This window comes from Protopterus annectens, chromosome 12.part0, assembly GCF_019279795.1.
Source record: "Protopterus annectens isolate FY-2018-M chromosome 12.part0, PAN1.0, whole genome shotgun sequence".
NCBI classification, from domain to species: Eukaryota; Metazoa; Chordata; order Ceratodontiformes; family Protopteridae; genus Protopterus; species Protopterus annectens.
In genome coordinates, this window is record NC_056746.1 from 995,176,016 (window position 1) to 995,189,948 (window position 13,933).

General features: G+C 38.7%; 1 protein-coding gene across 2 annotated transcripts in view; it reads right to left on the minus strand.

The window, feature by feature from the left end:
- The window catches only part of HNF4A (hepatocyte nuclear factor 4 alpha), a 217,765-nt gene that overhangs the window by 168,853 nt on the left and 34,979 nt on the right, over positions 1–13,933 (minus strand). For both annotated transcript variants that reach the window (XM_044090021.1, XM_044090020.1), the window contains exon 2: positions 9,635–9,809. In XM_044090021.1, the coding sequence (XP_043945956.1) occupies positions 9,635–9,809 (175 nt within the window). The remainder of the gene's footprint in view (positions 1–9,634; positions 9,810–13,933) is intronic.

The window sequence follows — 13,933 nt, forward strand, 5'->3', positions numbered from 1 at the left end:
TGGACGATTGCCTGATTCTGGCTCAAGGAAAGGACGAACTTCTTCATCATTTACACTATGTGATAGCAGTGCTAAGATGCCTGGGGTATTCTGTGAACGAAATAAAGTCCAGTCTAGTACCCTCTCAGGACATGTGCTTTCTGGGTGTGAGACTGAATACAGCATCCCAGATGGCCTTTTTGACCCCGGACAATCAAAAGAATCTTTCTCTTTACTTCCATCAATTGTCTCATCAGTCCAGGCTGACTGCAAGGACAGTCCTTCAAGCCTTGGGGTTCATGGCATCTTGTATTCTGGTGCTTCCCAATGCCAAACTGCATATGAGGAAGCTACAATGGTATCTCAAAATGTATGGACACAGCACTGCCAAGATATGGACACTGTCATTCAGATAATACCTTGCATTCAAAAGGAATTTTTGTGGTGGGCTCAGGAATGTCACCTAAACAAGGGACTCTCTGTGACCCGGCCAGAGGCGAGTCAGATTCTAATGACAGATGCCTCAGACAAAGCTTGGGGAGCTCATCTAAATGGAAAGTGGATACAAGACACGTGGCCTGCCAGACTTCTACATCTACATATCAACTTGAAGGAGATGTTAGCAGTCCAATTTGCATTAATAGCTTTCAAGGATTTACTTCTTCCAGGGCAGGTGTTGATTCTAACAGACAACACAACTGTCATGTGGTACATCAACAAGCAAGGGGGAACACATTCTTATCCTCTATGCAGACAAGCAATGATTTTGTGGGAGACTGCTCTCAGTTTACAGCTACGTCTTCAGGCAAGGTTTCTGCCGGGAGCACAGAACTCCTTAGCAGATGTGTTGAGCAGACAAATTATGGATCCCCACGAGTGGAAATTGGATCCTCATGTATTTCAGAAATTGACAGTGTCATGGGGAACTCCAGACATAGATCTGTTCGCTTCTCCACTAAAATACCAGCTGCCAAAGTTTTGCACAAAAAGGTTTCATCCCACAGCTTGGAAAGTGGATGCTCTTTCTTTCAATTGGAGCAATCTTCATGTGTATGCCTTTCCACCTCTGCCTCTCTTCCCAAAGGTACTTCTGAAGGTCAGACAGGACAAGCCAAAGATGATTTTAATAGCTCCAGATTGGCCTCGACAGCACTGGTACCCACTACTGAGAAGTCTGGTACGGGAGCCTCCATGGCCTTTGCCTTCGATTCCACACCTGCTGTCTCAGGAGAACAGTCATTTACTCAATGTCAAACTTCACTCTCTTCACCTGACAGCCTGGCATATTCTGTTTTAAACCCTGGAGGGTCTCAGCTTCCACAGCAAGTTTTGAATGTTATTTTGGAAGCCAGAAGGCCTAGTACAAGGAAAGTGTACGCAGATAAATGGAAGAGATTTTTATTTTGGAATGCAGCAAAGGCACTTGATGTTTCTAAGCCTAATTTAAGTGTGGCTCTTCGATATCTTACTGAGTTACTGGACAAAGGTTTGTCCTTCTCTTCTATTAAGGTTCATGCTGCAGCAATTTCTGCTCACTATGACTGTGACCCGCCATTGTTTTCTCATCCTTTGTTTAAGCAATTCCTTAGAGGGGCAAAGAATATAAGACCCCCACGGAGAGCTCCTACTCCTGCTTGGGATCTCAATTTTGTGTTGGAGAAACTCACTCTACAACCTTTTGAGCCTGCAGCTACTGCTGACTTGAAATATTTATCATGGAAGACTGCTTTTTTGTTAGCCATTACCTCTGCGAGAAGGGTTTCTGAATTACAGGCCCTTATGGCAGTTGAGCCTTTCTTAATTTTCCATAAGGATAGGGTATCTTTGCGTACTAATCCTTCCTTTATGCCTAAAGTGGTTTCTAGTGTGGCTTTAAACCAAGCTATTCATTTGCCTACTTTTTATGCAAACCCCCAAAATAAAGGGGAGAAGATTTTGCACACTTTGGATATACACAGGCAGTTGCGATATTATTTGAGCAGAACTAAAGGGTTCAGGCAGTCTCAGCAGTTGTTTGTTTCTTTTGCTTTGGGTTCTCAGGGCAAGCCTGTGTCAAAACAAACTATTTCTAAGTGGATTGGGTTTTGTATTGCTTTCTGTTATTCCCATCATGGTAAGGCGATTCCAGCTGGGATTAGGCCTCATTCCACTAGGGCTACTGCCACTTCTACAGCTTTTTTAAGGGGGGTGGCAACTAAAGATATTTTGGAGGCAGCTACTTGGAGTTCAGTGCATACTTTCTCTAAGCATTATCACCTTCCACTTTACTCTAAATCGAGGGCTGGTTTTGCCACTGCAATTTTACAGGGCATTTTGGCAGCTCCTACTGCTTTATAGGTTTGCCATCCTCCCTTATCTCTGCTTTGGGATTCTACCCAAGTGTAAGGACTGCAGCAATGTGAGATGAAGAACATAGTATAGTTTTGTACCTACCATAAATGTAGATGTTCGAAGATCCACATTGCTGCAGTCCAATTTACCCTCCCTCCTTCCCCTCTGTAGTTAGAGGTGGTTGTGTGGTGTGGGTTGTACATTTTGTGAATATTGTATATATTGTACATTGGGTTAGTACAAGGGTGGTTGGTTGTTTTTGGCTGTCTTTTGGTTTTGACCTTTCTGTTTAGGGTCTTCTGACATCTGGGGCAAGAAAAGACTGAGGATATGACGTCGGTCATGCGCATTTGTACCCTGACGTCCTGATGTCAGTCTTAAGCGCCATGACCGACGTCAGCCTAATACTTTGATATTCGGGCCGACCGAGGACAGCGGACTACCCAAGTGTAAGGACTGCAGCAATGTGGATCTTCGAACATCTACATTTATGGTAGGTACAAAACTGTACTTTTTTGATGGGCAGAGGCAGTCAGTAAATCACTTCCTATATAAATCAAATTAGTGGGTCACATTTGAGTTGCATAGCAGGGCTTATAAGGGCTCTAGTGGTCATTAGCCTAGTATACACCTATTAACCTATGAACCAGGAGGGAGAGGCAAAAAACTGTGACAGTGGCTATCATGCTACAGGAATAGATTTTTGATGCCTCTAAGAGACTTTTCCAAGTTGTTTAGACAGAATGGTGCATTAGCTGGCTACGCTGAACTGCTGCAAGTATTTGCTCATACATCACCCTCAGTGCATTGTTGGATTACATGCCATTCTTGGCCAGGCTGCTGTGAATTGCTGAGTAGTACTGGACCTTACTCAAAATGATGTATCTGCAGTCAAGTTTAAACTGACACCTTCCCAGGGATGGATGGAATGACCAAAGCCTTAAACCAAAAATATGAAACAAAAATCTGGACTTTCTGTGAAAATCTGGGCAGATGAGCGGGTGCAGTAGGTAGTATAGATAATAATAGTTACAGATGGATAGTTAAGGTAAATGCCTGCTAGGGACATCTGAAATTTTTGTAAGAAAACTGTGGCTATTTCAGTGACACTTTATGGTGTGTGGAGCATATGTTTTGTCAGAATTTTTAATTATGTGTTTTACTGGATTTTTAATCACTGTTTCTGAGTGTTTGTTGCTCTGTGAATTCATGTCTCATGCCGCTGGATGTTATAAGGAAATAACAACGTTGTGACATAGAAAAAAACATTTGTACTGTTTGCTATGAAGCTTTTACATCCCTTACTGTATAATAATTATCTAACTATATAATGCTTCATTGCAAAAATGCTGAGCCAGTGCATTATACCAGTGATTCAAACACCCAGCTGGCTGCTACTGTTTATTTGGCACAATCTGTAACAAGTGTACAGAAAACAACAATCTTGTTCCAAAAACAAACCTCATCAGTCAATTGTAAAAATCCTGTACTACCTTTATGTCTAGATCATATGTGTATTAGCAAAGGTGAAATAAATTGCACTACATTTTTTTTTTAGTACAATATCTTTCACTGGGTCTTTGAGTCTCTGGTGTACTGTACTGACTGAGCATTACTGTGATGCACCACTATATAGTTAGATAACAATAATTATTCCCTACTGGGCTGGTTTAGAAGCCATCAGTTTTTGATTATCTGCTGTGAATGTATATAGCCATGAGTTTAACCAATTTTTATTACCATTAATTGAGATGAGTTTGACTATGAATGTATGAATGTTTTTAACTTTGGTAATGATTGCTATTTATAATTGTTGGGGACAGCTACAGAGGCGTCTTTTGCCCCATTTCTGCCAGTTTTTTTATGGGATACTTGGAACACCATTTGGTTTATAATGGTTCTCATAACCGTTTTTTGTATGCCCTGGACATTTAGCATCATTACCCTGACGACGGTTGATGCATGTGGAAATCTGATTTGTTAGGTCTTCAGGAATTTGTTATGTGATTGAATGAGAATACATGTCTAATCCAGTTTACATTTAGCTATGATTTAAAAAATATTGCCTGTCTAGATGTGATGGCACAGAAGAATTTGGATGGATCTGTTTCTGCCCCTCAGTATATGAAACCCCACACAAGAAATACTTTTGTTACAAGTCATCACTTGTTACCCCTAAACATATTCTGAAGAATATTTCCAAATCTCAGTTTATGAGGTTGAGTAGAATATGTTGTAGTCAACCTGACTTTGAACAGCAGGCTGAAGAGTTATGACAGCGATTTATACATAGGGGATATACTAAATTGACAGTTTTGGATTGTAAAAAATTGGTCACAGAATTTGAAGAGAAACAATTTACTTCAATATAAGACTAAAGAGTATGATTCTGTTTGTAATGTTATATCACATATAGAACTTCTACCATTTATGTTGGTAATTTTGATAGGGTGAAACAAACAATTTCTGACCATTGGTCTATTTTACAAAGTGATTTATTCCTTTCCAATTTTATTTCATCTTCACCAACACAGAATCATAGGAAAGGTAAAACAGTGGAACAGTCATTAAGATATTTTAAAATGTGCCCCAAACCTTTACTCATGCAAATATTGCTTACTTGAGTTGAGACCAGTGGGAATGGTACCTTGTGCTATATATGCTATCGGTATGATTATTCATAAATCTAAACCAGTTACTTGAAGTAATACTTCCCAGGTCTTTCAAATGTCTCAAATAATTACTTACAGGAGAGAGTGGGTGGTTTGTCTTGTCACATGCTGTTATTCTGTGTTTTCTGTGGAAAAGGCTTCTCAACCTTTTAAAACAAGGATTTTAGAACATCTGAGTGACATACATTATAAGAACACATATAATGCATTGTATAAACATATTTTAAAACATTCTGGGTCCCAGTTTTTGTTTTTGTGCATTTAGCATTTGTTCTTTAATACCCAAAATAAGTTAGGGATTGCAGAACACTTCATCTAAATGTGAACAAAAATGGACAGTCACTTTGGGGACTTTATATATCCACCCAGCTTAAAGTGATCATCTTTAGTATGTATCAAATTTTGCAACAGGTATTTTTAGTTGCTTCATTTATATATTTTATATTTGGTTATGTACCTTTAAGAATATGCATAATCTTTCATGTTGGTGATGATGTATTTATGACAGTTTTTTTTTAATGCTTGTTTTGGGCTGAAAATTTTATATCACACTGAAGAAGGTGGGAGTGTCTGCTGAAACCGGTTTGTGTCTTTTTTAAGTCACCTTATCCTAATAAAGTAGAATCTTGCATACATGGATTGATTTTCTTGCCTTGGTGCTGGATTAGGCTTGGGATTTACTTTTGGTATCTGTGCACACCACGTCAGTGTGAAGTGAATGAGTGTACTGAATTTGTGACATCATAAACTGCCCAGAGGACACCAAGATCCTCCAAGAGGACCAATCCTGAACATATGGTGTCAATACCATGGATCAAAACTAAATGATAAGAAGTGTACAATTGTATCCTTCAGCAAGTATGACTCCCCTTGTTGCAATCACACTGACAACTCACCTCTGCAAGTTGATGAAGTAGTTAGGGATGTGGGAATACTTGTTGACAATGAACTGCCCTTTAACCATCATATATCTGCCATTGTAAGGAAGTCCTTTTTCAATGCACAGGCTGCATCTAAAAGTATTGCATCTAGATCTAGGGTTGTTATCTTTCTACTGTACATGACACTCATTAGGCCAAACATTGAGTATAATGCCACTTTCAGTATTTACCTGTTTGCTCCACTGTACTAAGCACTCATTAGGCTGAGGATTGAGTGTAATGCCACTTTTTAGTATGTACCTATCCAAACACTTGTCACAATTAGAATGACAACAATGCTTTCTCACTAAAAAAATCAAGTGTCTAAATTGTAAAAACTGTGCAGACTGTTTCAAAATCTGGTCCCTCTTCTTAGTATCATGCAGGCTATTGAGAGGCAAACTGTGCCTCGCATGTAGAATTTCAAAAGAGCCTGTTCTGTCAGACATATTAGACATTAACAAGTCCAATTGTATCATAAACACGTGCTCATGGGATCTCAATCTCTTTTGCAAAAAAATAAAATAGAACATTTTGGAGGAGCAGGTATGTATCACAGGGAATACCATTCTGTGGAACCGTCTTCTACACCACATAAAGCAAAGCAATTATTGTATTGAAACTTAATTTGGATGAATGGATGGTAATCACAAATTCACCCCCAGTTTAGCACCTCTGTTCCTCATGGACAGGGGAAACATGTAAATCTCCCAACCCACCCTTACTCGGCCTGTTTCTGGGTATTTTGTATGCATGAAAGGTGCACCTATTCCGACATATTCCCCACCTATGGAATTAACTACCCTTGTACATTAAGCAAATACCGTAGCAACACTCAAGACTAAACTAGGCAATCGGATGGACACTCACAAATTCTCATTCGCCCATCTTGTGTTACTTCCTTTAGGGAGGAGGTAACTCTTGATATTGGATGTTCTGGCTTGGCTGTTAATGGTCTGATGACTGATTGACTGGTTGCCTAGTATTAATGTATGAACTTAATTAACAGTATTTAGCACTATTTAGTGTATTCACTGTATCAGCACATGCATCACACAAACCTATGACTCAAGTAAAAAGGGCCAACTAGCACTGTGGAAATGAGCAATGATTCCATCATCAGAGGCTCATTAAAGAGACTTAATCCTACTGAGAAAGAAATTGAGGTACACACAAAGTGTAAAAATATGCAAAATGGCAATGTCTCATTACAGGCATATGCTGACATATTTAATTTTGAACTACATTTTCAAATGAGCTGAGCTGGATAGGATTAAAAGAGGCATTTTATTTTTGTTAAAATATGTTTAGCTTATTTATAAGGCAAAATTGCAAATTATGAAATGAAAAAGTAGGTGCTCTCCTATTGGCACTGCCCAGCTGGTACTATTTACAGACATCGTAAAATGTAAATGAGTCTTGCTGGTTAGGACAACGACTATACTAATACCATCCCATTTCAGTACCCTGATGGCTAAAAGACTTTTGATGGTAAGTTTGTAGTGACAGAAACATGAAATGGCAAATGTCTAAATCAGACCTAATACTTCTCTTCATATTTTATCATGTTTTAAATTTTGTCTGGCAGTGACTGTCAGCAGCATGTGTGTGTGTGTGTGTGTGTGTGTGTGTGTGTGTGTGTGTGTGTGTGTGTGCGTGTGTGTGTGTGTGTGTGCGTGCGCGTGCTTGTAAGTTAACCTTCCTAGCAGTCATACAATATATCAGCTGTTGCAGTATTTCATATGGTTAGCTTAACTATGGCAAAACAATATATGATGTCTTTGTAAATTCATCATAATGGTTCACTATATGTTTATTTAAATGTACAAGGCTTTCACTGAATTACTTACATATATATGCCTTTGTGTTTTATTATATATCTGTGTTGGTACATTCACAGTGCTGTGTCACAGTACATAATTTGGTAGTGTTTCTGGAGTAATTTAACAGTTAGGTTCCTTCAGTCCAAGATTTGTCATATTAGATATGTACAGATAATATCTGATTCCTGGGCCTGCTTGATCTTTTCTTTGCATTTCTCAGCCTACCTGCATGCCTAATTATACAATGTTAGTCCCTGCTGCCTTCTCTGGCTGTCTGCACCTGTGTCTGTGTAATTGTCTGTCTTTGTGTCTTTCCCATACAGACTCATCTGCTCTTTGCATTCATCATGTTACTTGGCCTGCTGCTGCCTTACATTTGATTCCACAGCCCTGAAGATCCCTGGGAGTTACTGGAAGGCCCACCTAGCAGATTCCTAGGTGTTACTTAGACACATCCTGCTTTCCTCTTGAGAGTTACTGGAGACACACACTGAAGATGCCTGACAGTTACAGACAGACATACTTTGCAAACCCATGGGAGGTATACTGGCAGTCACAATGGAAAATACTGGGAAGATATAGGCAGAAACACCTTTCAGATCCTTGAAAGATACTGATAGGTACACCCTGCAAATACCTGGAGGGATACTGGCAGGCACCCCCTGCAGACATCTTCGAGGTCTTACCAGAAACACCCTGTAGACTCCTCTGAGGTACTGTCAAACAGCCTACAGATTCTTGGAAGTCATAGCCTGTAGAAATCTAGGTGGCATTGGTAGAGGTAGTTGCAGACACATCCTACAGGTCCCCGGAAGGCACTGGGATACACAGCCTGCAGATTCCTGGGAAGTGCTGACAGAAACAGTTTTTCAATCTGAAAGGTACTAAAGCAACATCCTGTTGATGACTAGTAGATATTGGTACACACACCTTGCAGATCCCTTTGGAATATTGGCAGAGATATCCAGCAGGTGCTTGGAAAATGCTGACAGAGCTATGTTGCAGATCTCTGGTGATACTAACGCAACACCAACTTAGTTGTTTTGATTTCCTTTCTGCTGATATGTGCATGTTGACATTTCAGTGGACTACGTTTGCAAACATTGCACCAGTTTAGTTGCTTTTATGTGGACTGGATTGTCTTTTCTATAAATTTTCTGAAAAGCAGTCTTGTGAAATGGACTTATCATCTCTGACAGTAATATACTGGGGAAATAGATCTCAGAAGTGGTCAGCATACTGGTAGCAAACCTTGTCCTTCCAGGACAGAGAATTCTGTCCCGCTCCACTCAAAAAATGAATACATTTGCTTGTCTGTTCTAATGGGGCTACTGTTTTGTTTGTCATACCATATTACCTATTTACAGTTATCAGACATGTTAAGAACTTAGCCTTTTTAGCATTCAAAGCCACTTCTGCCTTGTCTTGCTTTTGCCACTGTGTAGATTTATCCTAATCATTGCATACTGTCCATTGTACTATGAGTTCACCAGTGGCATTGCTGGCATGTGCTGCTTTGGCCCTTACAGAAACACTGAAGAAGAGAGATGTGTGTAACTTGGACACACATTCTCTATCTATCTGTCTATCTATCTATCTATCTATCTATCTATCTATCTATCTATCTATCTATCTATCTATCTGTCTATATCAATGTGTCTGTATCTATACAAAAACACAGACACACACACACACACACACACACACACACACACACACACACACACACACACACACACACACTTTTTTACATTTCGGGATTCAAACAAGAGACACTTACATGCATATGAAGAAACAAAATGCTGTTTAAAGTAGTTTGATATTATCATTTCATTCTCATTTCATAAATGAAAAATTAAACAGGACAAATCGTGTAGTATGCTCCTTCTTTTCCAAACGATAGTCCTACCTGCAGGAGTACATGTGATTTTTCCGTACACTTCTTCTGAAGAAACCTTTGCATCCATCACAGCTGGATGCCCCATAATGTTTCCCTGTCGCTCGGTCACCACAAATTGCACATAGGGCACCAACACCAATATTACCTGAGGCATTCATGTTGCTGGCTTCTGATGGGGAAGTATCTGTAGGAAGAAGACAAAGTTTAAAATACAGTGCTATTATAACAAAAAATCTCACCAAGAACTAACCACATCAAAGTGCTCCAGGAAGCTTGCATGACTTTGTCAGATATATTATAAGAGTTATCATGCATGTTACTTTCTTGACATCCACATTCAGGTATACAGTAAAACTCTTGTCATCAAAACTGTATGTATGTCTATGTAGATCAGTATCTTAATGTTTTACTAAAAGGAAGTAGAAAGGGTTTGGGAATGACAACAGTAAACATTTCCCATAGGACAGCCTGCAATTCTAATTAAATCATCTCGGTCTACTCTATGTGCACAACAAAGAGTTTCTGCTGTTTATGTTTCTGTAAATAAGTTATAAGACCCATTACTAACTGTGTATCATCCTGACTGTCTCAGGTGCAGAGGCTCAAATATGTAGAAAACTGACTTCTGTAGCATTAGAAGACAGCTATCTCACAACAGTCACAATTGCGAATATTTGAACATTACAACATTTTATTTTAATTTTTGTAGACTTAGTTAACTGGGGAAGTGGACTTGTCCTGTGACTCTTTTCAGTTCAGAATCGGACATATTAAAGTGTTAAATATGGAAAAGTACCACAGAAAAGGAGCTGTGACAAAAGAAATGGGCAAAGATGAGGTGAGGGTAGGATGAACAGAGCAGAAAAAAAGTGTCAATAGCACCTTAGTTGGAGAAATGGGAATAGAATGTTGTGAGTCATTTTTAAATAAAATGTCTTTCACCCACTTTTTAAAGATTGTCTATAGTGTCACTGAGACTCAATATGCAAACTTTGAGTGACATCACTTTAATATCTTGTAATTATAATTAAGGGTTAATATTTACTTTTTGTCAAAGAATGTAACTTGGGAAACTCTTGTACATTTTGCATTCAAAACCAGGGAATGTTTTATGTAAAGAATAAGGAAAAAGAGTTCTTTAATTTAAGAACAGAAAATCTCATTGAAGAGCTGGCGACTAAACTGGCAATTATAATGGTAAATCTATCAGTACTGCCAAACCGCTAACACTGGAACTAAACAAAACATTGATAAGTAGACTTTATTACCCTATATTATAGTATTATACAACATACAGCGTTATTGTAAGAGATGGCTTTAATTTTGGTTTATTATACAGACTGATTTCAGTTTTCTGTAGGTCATTTTATTTATTCTTTCTACTCTCTGCTGTACAATTGATATACAGTGGCTAACACTGCCATTTAGATCAACTTGCCAGCTTGACTGTTATTGTTTACAAGACAGGACAGATAAAGACACAAGGGAGAACTTGAAATCCAATCCTGGAACATCACAATACTAAAGCTTTGGGCAAATAGAATGATATGCTTTGTTCAGACTAAAAAACTAACTAACTAAAAGAATTAAGATTTGTGAAGAATACTCATGACAGGCTTCATGTTACAAATGTTACAAAAACTTTTACTAATGTTTGTAATCCTCTGTTTAGTGCCGCACAGTTTTTTAGTGTATGAACTCAACCACTTATTATAGAATAGTCATACCTATAACTGATACACAGGGTTATGCTGCACTAGCTATGTTGCTAGTGCAGTATGATTATTTTAGAATTAGTTCCTTCTTCAATTGTTGCCAACATTAAACAAGTCCTCTCAATCCTAGTATTGAATTTTCACTTACGCTAACATATAAACAGCTATTACTGCAACTGACATTATACTCACTGTTACAGTCACTTCAAAGAACAGTTATTTGTCACTAAAACAGTTAAGTCTATCAGGAAACACTTTTACTGTGATGTACTGTAGCTGTGATTTCCAATGTATTACAATGAAAAGCATTTCTAAGGTGCTGAACGGAATGACCCTCAAAAACGCTCAAAGATGGTAGACCCACAGGCATCTACTTTTACCGTTAGGTTTCAGTAACTATATTATACAAACTGATCTACTGTATAACGTCGCTCTCTGTGGTATTTAAAAGTTGTAATACTTTGTACTAAGTCTGAGGCACAGAGGTTTTGCCATGGGTATGTCCCAAAAGACCTGAATTTCACTACCCATGGAGATGCTAAAAATGTTGGCTGGGGAGGAATGAGAGTGAGTGACTTAAGTTAACTCATTGCGGGAGTGGGTTTTGGAGGAGGTCTACCACAGGATTTCAACTGGGGAGAAGGGTCAGGACTCCAGTACTGTCAATTATAGAGACCCATGTTCTGATCCTGACAAAAGGCTGTGCATATACTTCCTGTTCTCACAGTTATAGGAACGTATTCAATAGCACAGGTTTCTAAATTCCTCCTAGATGATGACGACCACACTCCCTGGTCCTCTCCTCCTTCTCTCATTGTCCTAGGATGCCAGGGTTCTGGGGAAATAAGTAGGCTAATAAGGACAGGGACTTACTGGACTGATAGTGCAGTGTCCGATTCATAGACATGGTAAAGAGTTGATAATGAGAAATTCCTCACTGCAGCCATACCTCTGTCCAGATCTCATTTTCTTGCCACCTTGATTAATGACCAACCTGTAATGGCCTATTAGTTTGAGCAGTGAACATTTCTTTGAATCCTTGGACATGCCCTAGGATTAAAAAAAATGCTCACTGCTCAAGCTAATTGAATCCTGGGACATGTCTTTTATGTGATATTTATATATTCATATTTCTTCTTAGTTTGTATATGTAATACCAAGGGGTAGCAATCGCTTTCTGAGCTAATCTTAATAAATATATTACTCATCTCACCTAATTCTTGAGAAATTAGCTTTGCATATAGCTGATCATACAAAATGTTCTTAACCAGATTAACTAAATTCTGTGTTCTATGTATACTACTGATATTGTATTTTCCTGAATGTTGTTTCATGCGGAGCTTTTCTCTCTGGGCCTCCTCTGAAAAGGACATGTGTCCAGTCGGAGTTTCACGGTAAACAAATGTAAAATAAATATAAAAAAAAATAAATAAAATTATGAAGCACTCAATGACCAATGACCGCACCACCTGTTTAGTTATAAAACTAAAGTCATGGTTCCTGTTTAATCACATCCATCTTTTATTACCAGGTTTTTGGAGGTTACTAACTGTAAAAGCTGGATACTATGCCTATGTATTACTTTACCAACAAAAATGCTGTCATCAAAATTCACTCCCTTTTGCAGATATTCTTCATAGTTACTAAAAGAACTGATCCTGGCACTTAAATTACCACCTATAATCACTGCACGTGTTTTGTTTTAGCTTTTAACTACCTATTCATCTATGTCATCCCATAATGTTTTCTCTATACAACTTCTAATAAAGGATATTGTAGACATTCATAAGGGTAATATTTGCATTTTTAGATTGCCAACATACTGATATTTAGGGGATTGTGACCTCTTTGTGGTCGGATTTTACCAGGGAGGATGACACTATAGGGCTGGTGCAGTGGTTACTCATGTTGGTTAAGACCAAGTCCAAGATATTATCACCTCTTATATAGGGGTGTCAGCCATCTGGTCCAAGGCATTTGCATTGACGAAATCAAGGAATCTCTGGGCATTTGTGTTTTGGCATGAGTAGTTCTTCCAATCTATGGTTGGATAGTTAAAGTCAGCCAAGATCAGAGTAAAGGGCTGAATCTTGATAGATTCAAATAGGTCCAGACAGGTGGAGTGGGGAACTTGAGTCAAAGTTGGGGGCCCATAGATAGTTATGATTTGAATAGGGGTCTTGTCAAAGGTTAACTGCACCTGAAGTGTCTCCTGTGCATCACACTGTTTGACCAGCCGGGAGATGTTTATGTCTTTAATATATATATTGCAACTCCACCTCCTTTTGCTTTGCTGCCCATGGGTTGGGGTCTGAATGTATGATAAGATGAGTAACCTGGTAAGGCTGGGGTGCTGTCCGCAGCTTTGAACCAGGTTTCTGTGACTGCAAAAATTTCAGCATCTTCCAGGGTTAAGAATACTTGCAATGAATGCAGTTTCATGTTTAGACTGCTAGCATTTAGCGAATTGACCTTTAATTTGCATTTTGATGAAATGGGGTTCTAGATTAAACCCAGTAAAAATTGGAGTTTTGTATGTAAATAAAGAAGAAAGAGTTATAGTGTTAATTAACCCAGTGGTATATGCTGCCTC